At 55.3% G+C, this 14,019-nt stretch overlaps 1 protein-coding gene across 6 annotated transcripts in view; it reads right to left on the bottom strand.

Moving 5' to 3' along the window:
• GDPD5 (glycerophosphodiester phosphodiesterase domain containing 5) overlaps nt 1-14,019 on the bottom strand; it is a 90,799-nt gene that overhangs the window by 23,929 nt on the left and 52,851 nt on the right. For 5 of the 6 annotated variants that reach the window (XR_014294599.1, XM_082627362.1, XM_082627361.1 and 2 more), the window contains 3 exons: nt 6,582-6,685; nt 2,346-2,439; nt 1,638-1,697 (listed from right to left, as the gene is read on the bottom strand). Coding sequence is in view for 5 of the 6 variants with exons in the window: in XM_082627362.1 (XP_082483488.1) it covers nt 1,638-1,697; nt 2,346-2,439; nt 6,582-6,685 (258 nt within the window). In the remaining variant the exon portion in view is untranslated. The remainder of the gene's footprint in view (nt 1-1,637; nt 1,698-2,345; nt 2,440-6,581; nt 6,686-14,019) is intronic. The other variant, XM_082627363.1, reaches the window with a different exon arrangement.

Below are 14,019 nucleotides of genomic sequence, written 5' to 3'. Positions count from 1 at the left end.
GGAGGGGACCAGAGGCGGCTCACTGCTTTTTTTTTTTTGGCTGCATTGGGTCTTTGTTGCTGCGTGCGGGCTTTCTCTGGCGAGTGGGGGGCTACTCTTCGTTGCGGTGCGTGGGCTCTAGGCGCGTGGACTTTAGTAGTTGTGGCTCGCGGGCTCAGTAGCTGTGGCGCACGGGCTTAGTTGCTCTGTGGCATGTGGGATCTTCCCGGACCAGGGATCGAACATGTGCCGCCTGCATTGGCAGGCGGATTCTTACCCACTGAGCCACCAGGGAAGTCCCGTGGCTCACTGCTCTTCATCCCTCCAAGATTTCAGTCCCCCGGGTCTAACTCCTCAGTTCCAGATCTCAGAGGCCCCCCTGGAGGCCCACAGGCACCTCCCGCTCCACGAAGCCCAACTGGAGCTCACCACGTCCCTCTTCCGGTTCCTGCTTCGTATCTTTCTAGCTGGAAGTGAGCGCCTCCCCTCAGAGTCACTCTGGACCCATCTCATGGGCTTGTGGTTATTTCTGGACATTTCTGCCCCTTCCTAAATGGCATGCTCACTCTGAGTCAGGCTCTAGGAAAAGAGGTGGCCCGTCCTTTCCTCCAGGGCCCAGGTGTTCCTGGGAGGGAGAGGCTCTCTCTTGGTCAGCTCTGTGCTACCCCTGCACCCGCTAGGCCCTCAGAAGGAGCAGGTATCAGCCACATGTATTCAGCACCATGCATGCCACGAAAAGTAAGCAAGAGAGTCAAGGCTCTGGAATGTATGAAGCCTCTTTGCTTTGGGCCCGGTCCTGCATGGGGCACCAGGGACACGGAGATGGAAAGTCAGTTCTGGCCTGCATGGAGCTCCCAGACCAGGCAGGGCTGGGGTCAGGGAGCCAGACAGAAATGGACAATGAGATGTCAGGACTGTGGCAGGGGAGCCTGAGGGTGCTGGGGGAGCCTGAGAAGTCTTGTGTAGGTGGGGAGGAGAACCAAGGAAGGGTCCAAAAGAGAGAGAAAGGGAGGAATGAAGGGGTAAAGCAGAGAAGAGGCAGACGTGCTGGGAGGGCCTGAGATGTTTCATGTGGCAGAAGCTGAGGGTGACAGTCCCATGAGAGCAGTTGGGAGACCTCAGCTGGGGCCAAGTCACGCAGAGCCTTAATGCCGGGTGGGGGAGTTTGGATCACCCTGGGAGCAATGGAAGTGGTGGGAAGGGCTTTAAATTGGGAGAAATATCACTGGATCAGAGTTTTAAAATGAGCTCACTGAAGAGGAGGAGAGGGTGAGACTGAAGGCAGAGCCAGCCAGAGGGCCGGAGCTGTGACCTGTGCTGGTTAAGCGCACGGCTACAGAGCTAAGATCCTGGACCCTCCATTTATTAAGTGGGAGACCTTGGGTGAGTTACTTAACCTCTTTGTACCTCAGTTTTCCCAACTGCAAAATGGGATCATAACAGTACCTAACGTCGCAGGGCTGCTGTGAGGGTTAAATGAGTTAATACAGTCTAGACCGCGAGAACAGTGCTGGGCACACAGTGAGTTCTCAGTGTTAGCTACTAGAACAATTATAATCACGATGCAGGAGAGGGAAGATGTGTCCGGGTTCTTCCTCTGCTGCTGCGGCCTCTGGCCTCCCCGCTCCTCCCTAAGCCCCGACGGAGGCAGCCCTTACCTTGTGCAGCCAGTGCAGGTTCATCTGCTGCCCCACGGCAATGTGACATAGTGCCAGGACCTGAACAGGGGGCCCACAGGGCTAGAGTCAGGCACAGGTGTGACCTGGAGGTTTCTGCCAGGTCCCCAGACACCCTGCTCCCCACTGCTCTCTGGGCCTGGCTCAGCCAGTCAGCAAACCTCCCTGAAGGCGATGGGAATGCCCAGCCCTGCCCAGCCCAGCCCAAGCCTGGCCTCCTCCCAGATTATTCCAGGCCTCCAGGCTCCTCCTCCTCTAGGATTTTTCCCTCAAGAGGTCACTGGGCCCTGCTTCACTTGGACTGCCTAATTAATGTTTTGGGAGTTCCAGGCTCCAGGATTCTGAAGCAGACTTCAGCCTTGTCCCCCAGGATGCCCCAGTCCAGCCTGGAGACTAACCTGAGTCTGAGGGAGTATTATATTGGGAGCAGGAACCAAAGCAGAAGTTCCTGGAAGAGGAAGTCTGCAGTGGGGCCTAACAGTGGGATGCTCCACAGGGTCAGGGGAAAACATGCCAGGATGGGGAAAAGCAAGAGGACCTCCCTCCTTGAAGGAACCAAGCCCCAGCAGCCAGGAGAAAAGCCAGCTGCCCTCCTCAGACCAGGGCGGGCCCCTCCGTCAGCCCAGCACAGGCCAGGTCTCCCTTCCCCTGGGCACAGGGCCACCTGCCCTCTGAGACAGCCCCACATACCTGGAGGCCTGCGACATAAGTGAAGGCGGCTGCTGTGGTCATGAGGATGGGCACGGACCAGTCGCTCCAGTAGCCCGTGCGGTTGTAGAGGTACCTGCCAGGAGGAGAAGGGGCAAGGGTCACACCTCCACCAGGGAGCCAGGACGCTCCCTCGGGCCGGCCAGCTCTCAGCTCTCACGTGGCCCGCTCAGTGACCTGGCCCTGCCCACTCAGTGAGGAGGTCATTGTCTCCCTGGTCATAGGTCAGCCTCTGGATGGCTCATGGGGGACACCTGGGCATGCCAAGAAGTATAAACAAGAAGACAATTTCCCTTAATTCTACTGCACAAAAACTTTGCTGACTCCTTCCGGTGGGTTCCCCCCTCTGCGCATATATATATATATTTTTTTTTTTAAGAAGGCTGCTATTTTATAAATTTATTGCTTGTTTATTTATTATTTATTTATGGCCGCATTGGGTCTTCGTTGCTGCACGCAGGCTGTCTCTGGTTGTGGCGAGCAGGGGCTACTCTTCGTTGCGGTGCGCAGCTTCTCATTGCGGTGGCTTCTCTTGTTGCAGAGCATGGGCTCTAGGCACACGGGCTTCAGTAGCTGTGCCTCGCGTGCTCTAGAGCGCAGGCTCAGTAGTTGTGGCGCACGGGCTTAGTTGCTCCGCGGCATGTGGGATCTTCCCGGACCAGGGCTCAAACCCGTGTCCCCTGCACTGGCAGGCGGATTCTTAACCACTGCGCCACCAGGGAACCCCTCCCCAACCCCGCTTATATATTTGTGTAAACAGCAAAGCCGGGACCCCACTGCGTACAGCACAGCAGTCAGAGTTTAGGCGTTGGAGGGAGGCACACGCAGATTCAAATCCCCTGGCTTGCAGGACTCTGTGGAGGTGACAGGCTCCCCTGAATCTAAGATGCCATTGATTGTGACTTTCATCTGAATTTCAATGTTAACATGTGAAAAGATTAGGTCTTAGGATTGATAAAATGTAATACCTGAATTCCCTGAGCCTTAGTTTCCTAACCTACAGGATGGGGATAACAAAGTGCCCATCATAGTGTTTCCTGAGGATGAAGTGAGGTGAGGAACATGGTAAGTACTCAATTCTCTGCTTCTTTTTTTTTTTTTTTTTTTTTTTTGCGGTATGCGGGCCTCTCACTGTTGTGGCCTCTCCCGTTGCGGAGCGCAGGCTCCGGACGCGCAGGCTCAGTGGCCATGGCTCACAGGCCCAGCTGCTCCGCGGCATGTGGGATCTTCCTGGACCGGGGCACGAACCCGCGTCCCCTGCATCGGCAGGCGGACTCTCAACCACTGCGCCACCAGGGAAGCCCTCTGCTTCTTATTAACACAAGCATTTACTGAAGTCACTAAAATCCTGAGGAAATGTGATTTTTTTAATAGTCACGTGGTCTTCTATTGAATTAATGTACCATATGAAGCCAACTTCCTCCTAACGACAATTAATAGTTTCCAATTAGGAGGGTGGGAGGGAGGGAGATGCATGAGGGAAGGGATGTGGGAACAGATGTATATGTATGACTGATTCACTTTGTTATAAAGCAGAAACTAATTAAAAAAAATAGTTTCCAATTATTCACTATCATAAATTAACAGTTTTGGGTTTTTTTGCACATACCTTTCTGTATTATTAATTATTTCCTCAGGATAGACTCCTACAAATAGGATTATAGGGCCAAAGGGAATGAACTTTTTAAGGCTCCTGATAGATGCTGCTTAGTTGCTCTCCAGGAAGACTGAACCACCCATATCCTCCCTGTACAACTGGGGAAACTGAGGCTCAGAGAAGGCAGCAACTTGCACACGTCGTCAGAGAAACTGAGCCGGCGCCAGGCAGCTTCAGGCCTGCTGCCATCTTGGGCCTGGGCACGGGGCTGGGAGGGGACACCAGGAGGACACTATGGGGCATCAGCCCTCCCCTGGCCCTCACCCTCAGATCCCAGTGGAAAATCTGTTGGGGAAACTGAGGCCCAAAGAAGGGCAGGCCCCGGCCCTGGCGACTACTCCTGCAAAGTGTTCTGGCTCCACTTGTCTCTCCCTTTTGGCAGGGAGCCCCCGCTGGACGGCAATAGCCCGGATGGTCCCTTCCTGGCTTTCCCTGTCTAGCCCTGACCACTTCAGTCTCACTCACCTTCTCTTGCTTCATGCGCTATCCCCGGAGACTCTCTAGACCCTGAGGACCAGGCCAGGGGCTCCTGAATCCCAGCACCGACTCCAAGAAACTCAGGTGACAGGGTGAGGGAGCTGCAGGTCCTCAGGCCATCCCTAAGCCCCAGGCAGCCCTTCCCTCTGCAGCCTCTTCGACAGGGCAGGCATCCATCCTTCCTCTGCTTGAGCTGCCCAGTGACAGGGAGCTCACTCTCTGGGCAGAGTGGGGTAGCTCCGTGGACAGCATGATACAGTCAGGAAGGTTCAAGTCTCTGTCCCAGATCTGACTGCATCTTGCTGTGTGACTTTGGAAAGGCTATTTAACCTCTCTGAGCCTCAGTCTCCTCGACTGTCCCCAGTATGTGCATTTGGCACCAAATGGTTGTGTGGCCCTGGGTGAGTCCTACCCCTCTCTGGGCCTTAGCTTCTCCTTCTGTACATGTTGGGGGTAGACCATCACCTGGGCAGCAGACCTGCAGGTCAGCAGAAGTGTCCAGGGTCTACAGGCGAGGGCCAGCAGAGAATGTTCCCATTTGCCCACAGCAGTGCCTGTGCTTTGGATACCTGAAGGATGAATAATTGATTTATGGCATTTAATAAAGGCCAGGGGCCACCTCTGGGACTCGGCTGGGGCTCCGGCTCATCTTGCTGGGCTGCGGCGGGACGGCAGCCGGTCCTTTATTGAGCTCATTAATAACAGAAGCACAGCCTAGTGCCATGCAGAGGGGAGTGGATGCTCAGGCTCCATGAACCGAATTTTAGGGTCATCACAAAATCCTAGAACCACAGCCCATCAGAAGCCCAGAGTCCAGAAATCCTAAATTCTAACATAATGGCCACCAGTTGGAGATTCGGCCTCCCAGGAAGCAGCCCTCGGGTTTAGGTGAGCTTGGAGCCCTCTCACGTCCATCATCTTATTTCATCCTCAGGAAGACTTGATGAGGTCAGTTACTGAGGACTCACACTTATGTGCCCATGGTCACACTGAGCTGAACTTCTTCTTTTTTAATTAATTAATTTTAAATTTATTTATTTATTTATTTTTGGCTGCATTGGGTCTTCGTTGCTGCACGCGGGCTTTCTCTAGTTGTGGTAAGCAGGGGCTGTGCTTCATTGTGGTGCGCAGGCTTCTCATTGTGGTGGCTTCTCTTATTGCAGAGCACGGGCTCTAGGCGTGTGGGCTTCAGTAGTTGTGGGACGCGGGCTCAGTAGTCATGGCTCGCAGGTTCTAGAGCGCAGGCTCAGTAGTGGTGGCGCACAGGCTTAGTTGCTCCGCGGCATGTGGGATCTTCCCAGACCAGGGCTCGAACCTGTGTCCCCTGCATTGGCAGGCGGATTCTTAACCACAGCTCCACCAGGGAAGTCCCTGAACTTCTAACCAAAAGGAAAAGGCAGCACTGGTTGGACAGGGAGCACTGGCTGCCAAGCCCCAACTCTGCCCCCCAACTGGTTGTGTGAACTTGGGCCTCAGTTTCCACACCTGTCAATGGGGGAGTTCCCACTAGAACCGAGGGAATGTCCACTCCTCTGTGCCTTTCACTGTTTAACAAAGGCAGACAATGGGGGAGCGGGGGTGGGGGTGAGGAAGAAACAGGTGCCCTTGTGCACCCGGGTACCAGCCTCAGCTCTGCCCTTGGACCCGAGGCTGCTGTCCACAAAGGACCCTGAGCTTTCCTAGAACCACCTACCAGCCCTGCCCAAGGCCCTGCTCAGGGAGTTAGGAGGCCTGGGGTCTGGGGCCACCTTCTCTGCTGAGGCCTTGGAGTCCTTGTTTCCAAAGGGGTCCAGAGGTCCCAGCCCCCAGCTGAGCCCTGCCCCCATCTTACGTTCTGATTTTCATGAGAGCAGCGCGAGGAAGGAGTTCCCTGTTCTCCCCAGCTGGTCTCAGCTCCTTGCTAAGCCTCTGTTCTCTCCAGAGGACTGTGTCCCCCAAGGCTACACAGAGATTTGGTGGCCAGTGGTGGCAGAGCCCTGAGGACCAGCCTGGGAGAGAGACTCAGACCGAAGCCCCCACCCCCACCCCCATCTCAGTCGCCGGATGACCAGGCCCCAGGCCCCCGCCCCCTGATACCCACTCACCAGTTGAATTCATCGTAGTCGTTGTGGGCTTCCCACCAGAAGTACAGCCAGGTGAGCGTGAGGCCGAAGGTCAAGGTGAGGAGCAGGAACCAGAGGCGCTCCCACTGGAGGGGCCAAATGAGGAAAGGGGTCAAGTGGGGGCAGGGATGGCCCCTCAGGCCACCTCCACCCAGAATGTTCCCACCCCTCCCCCTTTGTAGCCCCACTGCCAGGCAAGGATTACTGCCCTCTTCACAGGGGTGGGGACCTGAGGCTCAGAGAGGGAAGTGACCTATCCAACATCACTGAGCCCGAAGTCACAAAACAGTGGGGAGCCAGAGCTGGGCCCTTTGTGCTGCAGCCCGAGGCCCTTCCAGTGGGCACCAGTCTCCAGGAGCAAAGGCCACATCTGCCTAAGCCTTCACACTGGGAGGGTGATCCGCAAGTCTGAGGGGTCACATTCCTCACCTTCCCTCCTCACACATGCCTGCAAAGTAGGTGTTCTTCCTCACCTCTGCCCCCTGCTACACTGAGGCCCAGAGAGGTGAAGTGACTTGCCCCAGTCATACAGCAAGTTAGAAGAGGATTAAAGAGCAGTGCCCCAGCCTCTAGAGTTGAAGGAATGCGGTGTTCTACAACCCCCAGCAGGGGTGGCCTCTCTCTCCTGGCGAGGGGGTGGGGGGGTGGGGGTGGGGTGCTGATGCCACCTCTGATGCTTCCCGAGAGGTCTGCAGGCACTTCCGCTGGGCCCTTGGGCTCATCCCTGCTTTCATCCGTCCCCTTATCTCAGAAGCACAACAAGCTTGGAACATCCTGCTCTCTGGGAAACTGCTGAGATCATCAGTACAAACAACAGCCCTTGAGGGGAAGTCAGTGCAGGAGACAACCAAGACCACCCTCCACCGTGAGGGCTGGAGGGCTTGGAGGAGCTCAGCATCTCTCACCCAGCCACTTCCCGGGCCCCTTGCCGGGCTCCCTGCAGCTTTCCGGGCTTCTTTGATCCTTCCTGCACTGGGACAGCCAGCTTGGAGCTACGGTTCTAATCCCAGTTTAACCTCTTGATGGCTCCATCTAGAAAGCAACCCCACTCTGGTCCATAGGGCAACCCTCCTCCTCCCTGAGGCCTGCCCTGTCCCAGCAGGGTGAATCCCACCTCCTCAGAGCTTCCATAACTGTTGCACCCATGTCGGTTAAGGCACAGACCCTGCAGTTCTAGAACTGTCCTTCTATATGTCGGTCCCCCCTGCTACACTGTAAGCACCTTGAAGATCTGGGTGGTCTTCATATTCCCAGGGTAGGTGGCAACTTAGGAAAGATTCGATAGTGAGATGGCAGGTGAGCAAAGGTCCTCTCTCCTACTCTGGCATGAGTATGCCCACCCAGGAGAGATTTCACCAGGGGCTTACCACCCTACCCCCACAGAGGAGCCCTTGGTCTTTTGTGAACCCCGAGCCAGCAGCGGTGAGTGGCCATCTGTCCACAGAGATCGCTCTGCCTAAGCAGGTGCAAGGCCTCTGGCCAGAGGACAAGGTCCTAAGAAGGGACCGGGTGAGGGGTAAGCCTCCGCCTATGATGGGTCCTGTCCCAGGCCAGCAGCATGGAGTCCCATGGGACCAGGGAAATAGCTGCAGGGACAGTGGCAGGTAGAGAACCCGCCACAGGTGCCGGGGGGTGGGGAATGTCCTATGGTGATGTGTGATGCAGGACTCGGGTAATTCTGACAGGTGGCCAGAAAGACCGCAGGTGTCAGGAGGGGGTCCTGTACACAGGGGTCCTGTGCACTAAGGGCCACGGTCCTCACTTGGCTGGATCCTGAGAGAGGGGCAGGGAGGACAGGGCAAGAATGAGGGGCTACCGCCCCTCCCTACCCCTGGGAACCGCAACAAAGAACTAGGACCCCCATTATTGGAACCAGGCATGAATCGGGGCTGGGGGCCACCCAGGGATGAAAGTCCTGGGAGCTGAAAGCCAGAGGTCCCAAGGACACAGGGAGCCTGTACATGGGGATGAAGAGGCCCCATCCACAGTAGGGATGGAGGGGGCAGGTCACTCTAAGAACAATCAGAGGAAAAAACTGAATGGCAGGGGCTGGAAGACAGGGGAGGGAAGGCCAGGAACTGGGGGAGGAAGTGGCCTGGGGAGCAGCTCCACTGACAAAGAGCCTCCAAATGGCACTAATGGTCCTTGTCAGGGCGTGTTACAGGAGAGGGGCCTGAGCCAGCTCCGCCCCCCAACAAGCCAGCCTGGCCCTGCTCCAGAGATGCAGGCTGTGAGGCCACGGCCATGCTGGCAGGGATGGGGGAGCCATTGGCCCTCCATCACCTCCCACAGTCTGTACAATGCCTGGGTATTTATCCCCAACTCAGAGCAAACAAAGACACCAAGACTCAGAGAAGGGCCACCACATATGGCTGAGCACGCAGTGCCAACTCTAAGAAGTGCCACTCACATCATGGTCACCATTGATGTCCTTATTTGTCATGACAGTTTTCGAGCAGATAACAGTCAAGATCCCTGGGGAAGGGGCACTCTTTGCTAATTTGCACAGAGGCTCAATATGGATGAGTGGAGGTGAGTCAGAGATTGAGCAACGTATACAAGGTGACCAAGTCGGGGAGAAGTGGAGGTGGGGTTGAACGCAGGTGCCCCGGCAGGAGGCAATCCTCTGCCGCCCCCTTGGGAACCAGCCCTGCACAGCTCTCGCAATACCTGCCCTTGCCCTCTGGGACCCAGGCATGTTAATCCCAGACCCAGCTCGGCCCCCTGAGAGTCCTTTATCCTCTCTTGCTGGAGTCCACACCCTAGGCCAAGCCTTCTTCTCCTTCAGGAACCTCTCCCATCCCTCCTGCTCCCAAGACCTCCTTTTCTTTTTTCTTTTCTTTCTTTCTTTTTTTTTTTTTGGCCATGCCACGTGGAATGTGGGATCTTAGTTCCCCTACGAGGGATCAAACCCATGCCCCCTGCAGTGGAAGTACGGTGGGGAAGTGGAAGTCTTAACCACTGGACCACCAGGGAAGTCCCAGGACCTCCCTCTCTTAACTGCTTCTGCGCAGACTCTTGGTACCCATCAACTTGACTGTCAATCACATTCTGAATTGTGGAGGTGGAAAGAGCCCAGGCTCAAGAGGGAGACAGACCTGGCTCTGCCACTTGGGTGAGTTACTTAACCCCTCTGAGCCTCAGTTTCCTCACCTATAAAATGGGAATAACACCCCCTATTGTGGAGGGTTGATGTTCAATGAGGTGATATACGTCAAGCGGCACACAGTAGGTGCACACGAAGGGACAGTTCACTGGGCTATGGACTCCTTCAGGGCAGGGATGGCTGACGTGTCTCTGTGCACCCTGGGCCCACATCCCTCGGATCACAAGGCGGTACTCAGACATGGTGTGAGGAACAGAAGAAGGTGTGGACGTGGCGGGGATGCAGGGAGGTCTCAGGGCCACCAGTGGACAAGGACATCATCCAACCCCAGATTTATCCTCAGGCGAAGCCTGGGGTCCCCAGGGAACCAAGGGAAGGAGCTCCCGTTTTGACACCACAGCCCCTTCCTTCCAGTCTTGCAGCTGCCTGGGAGCAGGATGCCGGTCAAGGCGCAAGGAAGAAGGGTTGAGAGCAGCTGGGGAAGGGGACGGGCCCTGGCTGCAGGTGGGGCAGGGGGCTCCATCCCTGTTACAGGGGTGACTGTGGCGGAGAATCCCAGAGGCCCGGCCCCATCCCGTCTCCTCCCACTCTCGCCCCCATCCTCCAGGAAGACGAGACCCTCCACCCCACACGGGCAACCGTATGCCAGTTTCTCCTGCTCACTGTCTCCTGTTGGCTGTCACGTCTTCTCCTCACCCCTCTTGTCTCTGTCCCACCCCCAGCCTTCTGCATTTAGAGGAGAATGTGTGTGTGGAGAGAGAGCCTATTAGCAGCTGGGGCTCACGGGGTCACAGAGCGCTGCAGCCACAAAGCCCAGCCCCGCACAGGACGTGTGCTGCCCGCTGTGGGCCCCTGCCCACCCCAGACCGTGGCCCTGGGCCAGAACACACACAGACACTGCTCACACTGCTGGGGTCCCCCCGGGGTCTGGAGCACCTCCCCTGGGTCCCTCGAATTGACCCTGGAGACTGAAATCTGCGTCAGGACGGCCCCTGAGCGCCAGCCGCCTCCCTGCCCTTGGTGCCACTGTGACCTCAGGTTCACTGGTGGAGGCAGAGATGTCTTGCTGGACCCCTGTTCCCTGCCTGTCCTCCGGGGCAGAGACCGCCTCTGCGGCCTCCAGGACAGGAGCTCGCCCTGCTTCTGCTCCCACAGCTCCAGAGATGGGCACTCTCCCTGTGGGTGCTGCCGGGCCCTCCTCTGGGCTGAAAATTCTTCCCTCTGAGACAGCAACCGGATAGAGGCAGGCTGTGTTTGGGAGTCCAGGAACGCTGGGTGTGACTGGCCACCTACTAAATGGGTGACCTTGGAGAAGGCATTGCTTTATCCTCCCTGAGCGCCGGCTTCCTGCTCTGTAAAATGGGGACGGCAGTGTTGGACAGAAGTATCTGGCAGCGGCAGGGTGTCAGAAGTTGTTGTCCTTGCCTCCATCCCTGCCTGATGAGGTGCAGCTGATTTCTGCCTCCTCGGCTGCCACCCTGCAGCTGGTTCTCTGACACCACAGAGAACAAGTCCGGCAAAAGGAAAGAACACTGGGGTCAAATGACCAGGGCGTGGGGGAACACAATCAAGAGCTGGATTTTCATTCCCCGCCCTCTACCACTAGCCGCATGGCTGCGGGCCAATCACTCAGGACCTCAAGCCTCAGCTTCCTCCTCTGTTCGTGAAGATGACGTCACCTCTACCTCACAGGAGGACTGCCAGGCTCAAACGGGATTACAGATGTAAGCTGTTCGTTGCCAAATCCATGATCGTTCCTATAATTATCATTTCGTGTTTGACAGTCCTTTAATTATGTGAAGACAGTGATCAAGTCTTCCCCGCCCCCTGCTCTACATCACAGTTCCCCAACTGATGAAGACAGCCAAGCAGATCACCCCCTCCCAGCCCAGGGTCGGTGCCATGGTCAGGGGGATGCAGAGGTCAGGCCCAGCTCTGCAGGCTGCAGTCCTAGGAGCCAGCACGGCTGAAGGAAGAAGATCTCACATTGCTGGCCACGGAGGACAGAGCCCTATGTGAGCACTTCGCAGAGTTGGGGGTGGGGCAGTCCTAAGGGCCCTCTACCTGCTCCTTCGCATGTCGCCCTCTCCACAGCTCTGCAAGGCAGACGGAATAGTCAGAGGAACCAGGGCTCAGAGAGGGGAAGTGAGCTGCCCAAGGTCACAAAGGGCAAACATAATGATGGAGCCAGAATTCACACCCAGCTCTGGGTGCCTCCAGCTTCTTCAACTATCCCAAAGAAACAAGAAGCAGGACATGTAATTATCCTTGTCTGACCAAGGAGGAAACTGGCTCAGAGAGGCAAGGCCTTGCCCAAGGTCACACAGCAAGTCACAGGCAGTGCCAGGGTGGGCCCACTGGAATTTCAGAGTTAGAAAAGATTTCAGAGATCATCTTGCCTCATCCTCTAAAGGTCCAATTAAGATCTGGAGAAACTGAGACCCAAAGACAGGGAATGGCCTGGAAGGATGGACACAGGATTAATACCAGGTAAATTAGTACAGAAAGGATGGAGAATTCAACAGATGGTACTGGGACATCTGGACATCCATTTGGTAAAAAAATATATAATTAGACCCCTACTTCATACCCCACACCAAACTAAATTCCAGCATCTCCCCTCCACACCCGCGCCACCACTCTCTTCCAGTCGTTCTACACACGTGCTGAGCCCTGGACACTGGGAGACAGATCAGGCTTGGACTCTCCTCTGAGCAACCTGCACAGAAGACTGACCAGCCAGCAGGCAACGCCAATCCTAGAAACGAGTGTGGCGAATGGGGCAAGCAAGGGCTGCCAAGGAGCACACTGCCAGTTATGGGGGAAGGGATGGTCTGGAGGGCTCTCTGGAGGAGGAGATGCTTGCAGCAAAGCTGAAAGGAATGGGCTTGCTGGAACGGGCTTACCTGACAAGGTAAGGGCAGAGGGAGGGAGTGGAAGGTGCGAAGGCACAGAGCCTGGCAGCTTTTGTTTGGGACAACTGGCTTCTTAGGCGTTTATAAAAGCTTTCTCTATGTAAGAGTAGTAACTTTCATATAGATTGTCTATTTTTTCTTATTTTATCAGTTGACTTTAATTTTGTTTTTCATGCTTTTTGTTTAAAAAATTTAAATTTTTACACAGTCAAATCTACCCCTCTTTTCCTTTATGGGTTTTTGCCTTTGGTATCGTGTTTAAGGAAGGTGGCCCACAATTATATATTTAACTCATATTTTACACTGATAATTTCTCTTTGTTTACACTTGAATCTGTAATCCACCTATCTATCTATAGCTCCATATGTGTGTATACGTGTATGGAGAGAGGTTTTAAAGCCTTTCCTCTAAAGCATGAAGATTAGAATTTCTTTTACTTTACATCTTTCCGAGTTGTTTGAATTTTCTCAACAAATGTGTGCTTCCTAAACAGAAAAAAAGGAGCTTAAAAAAAGAAAAAAATACATTTTATCCATCTGGAATTTCTTTTGATTTGAGGTAAGAGACAGGGATCTAATTTTACTTTTACCAGATGGATACTTCAGCTGTCCCTGTACGGTTTGTGATATTTGCAATGATTTCCATGATTGTCTACCACACAGCACACTCTCAGATGTGTGTGGGTTGTTTCTAGGTTTTCTAGTCTGTCCCAAGGCAGCCCTTCGCCACGTGCTGGCTCCGCCTGGCACAGCTCCTTCCACGTGGCTGAGCTCAGCTCCCTGTGCCACTCCTGGGGTCCCGGCTCTGCTTTGAGGCCCCAGAGTCCAGCTGTGCCCTCAGCACCACACAGCCTTGTAGAGACTGGAGAGCGATTGAGGGGTGCCTCCCCGCCTAGTCTGTCCACCTGCAGGCTGCACCTCGGGCACACCAGCTCCTCTAATCATCCGCCTGTTTCATCCTCGCCAAGTTCCTAACGGGGAGACTGGTGAATGTCAGCTGGGAACGGTGTGTGGAGCTCCCAGAAGAGAGAGCTGGGCAGCTCTGGCAGGATTACTTTGGCTCTGACCCAGGAGATTTGGGGGAGGGGGCAGCCTAGGGAGGTTTGAGATGGATCTCAGCATTAGGGCCGAGCAGGGCAAAGGATTAAAATCCCCAGCCCCCAGCCAGCTCCTGACAGCCTAAGAGGCTGGATTTATTTTTCTGGGCTACAGGGAGCTGGGCAATTAGGCCTCTGTCTGCCCTTGCTTCTGCCAGGGTGCACTCAGAGTGGCTCATTAGGCAGGAGAATGAAGCCAGGCTCAGCCTGGAGCACCCCGTCCTTCCCCGACCATCCTGTGGCTTGCATCAGCCCTTGGGGAGACATGAGCAGAAGAGCTGGGGGCCCTTAGGAGGGATTATC

The sequence above is a fragment of the Mesoplodon mirus genome (assembly GCF_964341445.2).
Source record: "Mesoplodon mirus genome assembly, chromosome: 7".
Taxonomy (NCBI): Eukaryota; Metazoa; Chordata; class Mammalia; order Artiodactyla; family Ziphiidae; genus Mesoplodon; species Mesoplodon mirus.
Note: the sequence above shows the minus strand (reverse complement) of the source record. Positions and strands in the feature narration are given on the sequence as shown.